This window comes from Nicotiana tomentosiformis, chromosome 4, assembly GCF_000390325.3.
Source record: "Nicotiana tomentosiformis chromosome 4, ASM39032v3, whole genome shotgun sequence".
Lineage (NCBI taxonomy): Eukaryota > Viridiplantae > Streptophyta > Magnoliopsida > Solanales > Solanaceae > Nicotiana > Nicotiana tomentosiformis.
This window is the reverse complement of record NC_090815.1, coordinates 69,675,578-69,681,569: the sequence shown is the minus strand read 5'-3', so window position 1 is coordinate 69,681,569 and position 5,992 is coordinate 69,675,578. Positions and strand designations below refer to the sequence as shown.

At 35.3% G+C, this 5,992-nt stretch overlaps 1 protein-coding gene across 1 annotated transcript; it reads left to right on the top strand.

Annotated features, from left to right (window-relative positions):
• Window positions 1–312: 312 nt before the first annotated feature.
• Window positions 313–5,191, top strand: LOC104100288 (protein TAB2 homolog, chloroplastic). Its single transcript, XM_009607497.4, has 5 exons — window positions 313–836; window positions 1,122–1,191; window positions 2,568–2,739; window positions 3,276–3,419; window positions 4,672–5,191. The coding sequence occupies exons 1-5, from the start codon at window positions 358–360 to the stop codon at window positions 4,929–4,931; spliced, it is 1,125 nt and encodes a 374-aa protein (XP_009605792.1). The 5' UTR covers window positions 313–357; the 3' UTR covers window positions 4,932–5,191.
• Window positions 5,192–5,992: the final 801 nt, after the last annotated feature.

The window sequence follows — 5,992 nt, the reverse complement described above, 5'->3', positions numbered from 1 at the left end:
TCGACGCCCTGGCACCCTTTTTATACTTAGGTGTTGTTTGGTACAATAATGGAATATTCATATTTCATGTGATTAGTTATCCCATCTTCTTTCGTTATTTAGTGTAAAAATTATTCCAAAATTAACTAATACCTTAGATCAAATATGGAATAAAGTTAATACCAAATTTTATCCCGAAATTATTATTAGTGCAAAGACCGTTAAAAACTGTAATCACCCCAATAAGCTGGGACAAATCCAGACCGTTAATTCCATTTGATCTGACGGCCCGCACAATGCCAAAATATAAGTGGAAGAGATAACATTTCATTCATCTTTCTACAATTTCTTTCATTGCTGCTTGAAAATTTAGCTGTCATGGCTGCTCTAAGATTCAATCCTTCAAGAATCAGACACCCTTTACTTCAAACTCATAAACCTATTTCCAATTTGACTTGTTTAACTGAATTCCCCTTTCAATCAGTAGCAAAATTTCCCAAAACGAAGCTCAAGTCTGTTCATTCTCCATCATGTTCAATTTCTGAAGCTTCTTCCATTTCATCAACGTTGGAAGCTGAAGAAGATGATGATGACCCCACTGCTGAATTAGTGTATCTTGACCCTGAAATTGACCCTCAGAGCATTTCTGAATGGGAAATAGATTTTTGCTCTAGGCCAATTCTTGATATTAGAGGCAAAAAGTTATGGGAGCTTGTTGTTTGTGATGATTCCTTGTCCCTTCAGTATACCAAATATTTTCCAAATAACGTTATCAATAGCATCACTTTGAAAGATGCTTTAGTCTCCATATGTGATGACTTAGGCGTGCCCTTACCAGATAAAATCCGCTTCTTCAGGTTAGTTTTCTACTCCAACTTCACATATTTCTTTCTGTTTTTTCTACTCCCTCCGTCCCATTTTATGTGATCTAGTTTGAATGTACTCCAAGTTTGAAACTTCGGGCTATAAATCATACACTAAGTGTGTAAATTAAGAAGTTTAAAGTTAAAGTATTTCTAAATATAGAAAAGTATGATTCTTTTTGTGACATACTAAAAAGCAAAGTGCATCACATAAATTGGGACAGAGGGAGTATTTCTGTTGCATAATTGATATGGAGTTTTGAATCTTTTGAATTTTAGGTCACAAATGCAGACAATTATTACAAGAGCTTGCAATGAGCTTGGCATCAAACCTGTTCCTAGCAAACGGGTATTTGCCTGATTGTTTTCTCGCGCAGCAATTATAGTTTTTAGATGATACTTATGGTGAACTACTTTTACAAAGATTTTAGCAGTAGGAAATGCAGAATTCAATTGCTTTAGCAATATAGTATTTTATAGTAAAACATAAGTGGTTGCTGACATTCTTCTCGGGATGATCAATGACATGAATTGTTAAGTGGCCGCATTTTTATGTTTACTGATGCCAGAATTACCTAAAGGCTAGAAGATGAAGTTTGTGAAAACTTGTGTTGATCCTACCATATTTTCCCGGTAAATCCATAAGGATACAATTAAGCATATAAAATGCTGCCTTCATTTTGTCTTTTGGTGACTATTGGTATAAAGATATAAATTTTGTATGAACAAAATTTTTCTTTTACTGTCCTCTGTGTTTGTAGTCTCTCCAAGAGAAGCTTCCCCTTTGCATGCTTCAGTTAGATATATAATGGAGAGCTTCATTTTCATATTTGATCTGAAAATGCATATCAGTTTCAGACTCCTTTCTGTGCCCTCAATGCTGTATATACACCAGTACACCACTCAGTAATGGCCAAATGAAAAGGGAAAATTGGTTTTTGATCCGTGAAGCAACAAAAGTTCATTCTTTGATAAGAAGAAAACAAAAGAGGCCCATATTAAACAATCCCCTTCCTGCCTGTGAGGAATCAGTGGTGACGGTGAAGAAATAACTAGTACAAGATGACTGCAAATAATCTGCAATTCCCCTTCTTTTTTTTCTTTTTTTCTTACTTTTAAATTTCAAGATTTTATTGTTCTGAAGAAACTTGTTATCAACAGTTGTATTGGCTAAAATATTGGCAAACATAATTTTTTGGTTGTATTGACGACACTTCTTCATTTTGAAAAAAAGAAGCTAATACGTTTTGAATCCTTATAAAATTCCCACAATTAAAAGTCGTCTGGAATGTATATTTGGAAACCCTTATTTAGTAAAAAAAAAGTATGTTTCTTCCTTATTTCTTTGAGCTTTTCATCAATGCTGCTATTAATAAATTTTTCTTTCTTTCCATTGTTACCATTTTAATGATTTGTAATTTGAAAGTTTTTCACACTACTTATGTTTAAAAAGTTGGATAGTAATGATTTAAAAAATAGAGGTGAGGATTTAGGTCTGCAACAGTAAATTGAGCACTAGTATATCCTGTCAATGTACCTGATGGGCACAGACAGGTACTTTCCTGAGGGTATAACAACGTTACGACAATATTTTGCACTCAATTTTGAAGTTACAGAACTTTAACAACACAATTGTCTTAATTTGTGTTAAAACATGCTTTGTATCATTAATCAATGCCATTTCTTCTCTAGAAGTATATTTTAATGTCTGCTGCTGTATTTCAGTGTTTATCACTTGTTCTTTGGCTCGAAGACCGCTATGAAACTGTTTATACTCGCCATCCTGGTTTTCAAAAAGGAGCCAAGCCACTTCTTGCTCTTGACAATCCTTTTCCAATGGAACTTCCTGAGAATCTTTATGGAGAAAAGTGGGCCTTTGTCCAGTTGCCTTTTTCAGGTACTTTAAGCGTAACATTCTGGAAGATAAAAGACTAACCGAGGATCTCTAATTTCCTCGTGGAAGCTTTTGATGAGTTGCAAATTTCCTATCTTTCGCAGTTACACTATTTGTTGCACCTCTTTGTCTAGAATCTCTATTGTAATTTGCCATATTTCTCACTGGAATTTCATTTTGAGAATATAGACTTGGATTAGAACCAATATCAAGTTGGAAATAAATTACTATTACTCCCTCCGTTCCAGTTTATGTGAATCTATTTCCTTTTTGGTCCGTTCCAAAAAGAATGACCCATTTCTAAATTTGGAAACAATTTTGCTTAAACTTACAATTCTACCTTTAATGAGAAGCTTTTATAACCACACAAATGCTCTGGCCCCTTTTTGACTTGTTTAGGACCACAAATTCCAAAAGTCATTCATTTTTTCTTAAACTTCGTGCCCAGTCAAACAAGTTCACATAAATTGGAACAGATGGAGTATAATATTTCATATTGTACCTTCAGAATTATGACTTACGGTTCATCTTGTTTGTAGCTGTTCGTGAGGAAGTATCTAACCTGGAGACTAGGTTAGTTTTTGGTGCAAGTTTAGACTTGGATCTTCTGGGGATCGAAATTGAGGACACAACATTGATTCCCGGATTAGCGGTTGCAACCTCACGTGCAAAACCATTAGCAGGTATGATAGCTTTACCAATCTTTTTTAACTTTATTGTTTTAACTTTTCTTTTTATGTGAGTTTGTGAGCATGCACGAGCACAGGTGTTGTTCCTAGATTGACAAGTTTCCATCATAGTTCTTTTATGACTCTCATATTCTCAATCAGTATACATTGACATACTTCCCGTTTCTTCCCTTTTTTTGAATAAAATTGCATTTCACTGAATTAAATCAACATCATTGCATTTCAATGTTAGGGGCAGGGTGTCTAAGGATTTAATTGTTCAATAAGCAGGATAACCAGTCAGAATTAGTAGAGATGGCAGGTTGTGGGCCCAAAATCCTGAGGCCATAGGTTGAAGTGTTGAACCCTCTTTTTCTTTTGATCAAGCAACAAAATTATATGAACAATTGGAAAAAAACACCCCTATACAAGAAGTATACCAAAAGTAGAAAGCCTTACAAAAAGATACGGTTTTCTACAAATGACACACAATCTTCTATGCTTATAGGAACCTCATGGGTGCACCAAAAGGAAATAAGGGATAAGAGGCTATTCCTTGTAGGTTGAACCTTCCTGTGAGGATTAATTAGAATACTTATACTGTTCCGAGATGTGGTTTGTTTGGATTCATTACTGCATGTTATTGTCTAGTTGTTAGATGATTGAAAAAAAGAATGTCTTTGAAGATATGACTCTTCAATTTCCCAATATGTTTTGAGAAGGAAATAATGGATCCGAATGATTTGGGGAGTTCTTCAATTTCCCAATATGTGATTGAAGCACTTGGTGTTAGCCCTTTCCAGAAGTTAATTTATTTGGAGCTTGACAAACGGATCAATCTCCTCCAAAAACGCATGTTCCTTGCACTCAAAGTTTCCCCATGTTTTGCAAGTGCAGAGTGTCTGTCCACCCTAGGTACGGTTTCCACTCTTTAGATTCGAAATCTATCTTTCTGCTCTATTTGTTGGGCACTAACAAACAATAAGTCTATGTCCAAATTTAAGGTAAAGTTTGGTCAACCCATCAGTATACTGTCTGTAGCCAGCACCTATAGACAATTCTAGGCTTTTTATTGCCAAAACTTTGAATGAGAGATCATTTTATGGTCATAACCATTTAACATGTCTCTTTTATTACCTTAACGCTGAATGTTTTTATCTGCATATACAATTTCTGTTGCACAACTAGAAATGTCTTTAGATAAATCATATACAATTTCTGTTGCGTATAAAGATATTTATATTCTTTTTGTTGTGCACTACTACAGCTTGGATGAATGGTTTGGAAGTCTGTTCGATTGAAGCTGATGTTGCCCGAGCTTCCTTAATTTTGTCTGTGGGTATCTCTACCCGCTACATTTATGCCACTTACAAGAAAAACCCTGTATCCACAAGTGAAGCAGAAGCTTGGGAAGCAGCAAAGAAAGCATGTGGAGGTTTGCACTTCCTTGCTATTCAAAATGACCTGAATTCTGATGATTGTGTTGGATTCTGGCTTCTATTAGACTTGCCACCTCCACCTGTATAACTTGATAAACTGAATACAAGGTTTTCCTTTGTACATTCTATTTTCTTCCTGCCCTTGACATTTCCTGAATGTAGAGAGATCAGCTTGCAAGTCGTCATATTGCATCAATAGCAATTAGATTCTATTCAAGTCTCGCGAAAGTAGAGGGAAAATATCTGAAAGAATTATGGTCATTTTGAGCATTTACATAAAATACAGTATGTGATATGTTCAAATTGAGAAATGTGGAAATTCTTATGCTCTCTCTTTGCATTTGCTTACGGCCCTGATTTACTTCCATTGATTTCATCTATACAATTTTTTGTCATATTTGTGCCTTCTATGTTTCTCCAAAGCATCGGTACCGCCTAAAAGCTCAGTTTAGAGTTGCAGTAAAAAATAAATTTGTTCAAGACATGTAGAGAAAGGAGGTAATATCAATTAGAAGGAAGGAGATAAAAGTTGGATAAAACTAGTAAAATGCGTGGCCATATCTGTTTTTTTTTCTTGGTTTAATCATCTAGTAATTCATTAGTCCTACTAATCCAGATTCATATCATGGCTCATTTATAGTATTTTGAAATTTTACCCGCATGACCCCAGCGCACACCTTGCCCCTTGTGCGTTGCCTGTGAGGTGCATGCTTGTCGGCTGTCGCACAAAGCCAAAAAAGAAAAAAAAAGCTTTGCCATGCGAAGGGCATGCGGCGTGGGATGCAAAATCTTACGCACGGGAGCACAACGGGTGATTTTTTTTTTTTTTCAATCTTGCCCCATGGGATGTTAAAATCCACTCGAGCCCCTCGGATCCTAACCTAAATCATCCCTGCAAGTCCAAAATGGTTATACAAACTAATACAAAATCTCAAAACACGATTCAGATTACAAGTGCGCAAAACAACAATCGGGGTTGTTACACTTTAGAATTGGTGGATAAGATTATAAATAAGAAAAAAATTAAAAACAAAAGAGTTGGTGACAAGGTTATACTTGAAAATTATCTCGACCAAACTACCTTTATGTGCTATATATATATATAGGTTTTTCGTAGGGTTTGACGAAGTATTTTATGGGATCGAAAAT

Bases quoted from the DNA above. Each gene is read 5' to 3' on its own strand.
- LOC104100288 (XM_009607497.4), top strand. From the start codon at position 358: ATGGCTGCTCTAAGATTCAATCCTTCAAGAATCAGACACCCTTTACTT. The intron at 837-1,121 runs GTTAGTTTTCTA...TTTGAATTTTAG, and splicing joins GATAAAATCCGCTTCTTCAG to GTCACAAATGCAGACAATTA. The intron at 1,192-2,567 runs GTATTTGCCTGA...GCTGTATTTCAG, and splicing joins AACCTGTTCCTAGCAAACGG to TGTTTATCACTTGTTCTTTG.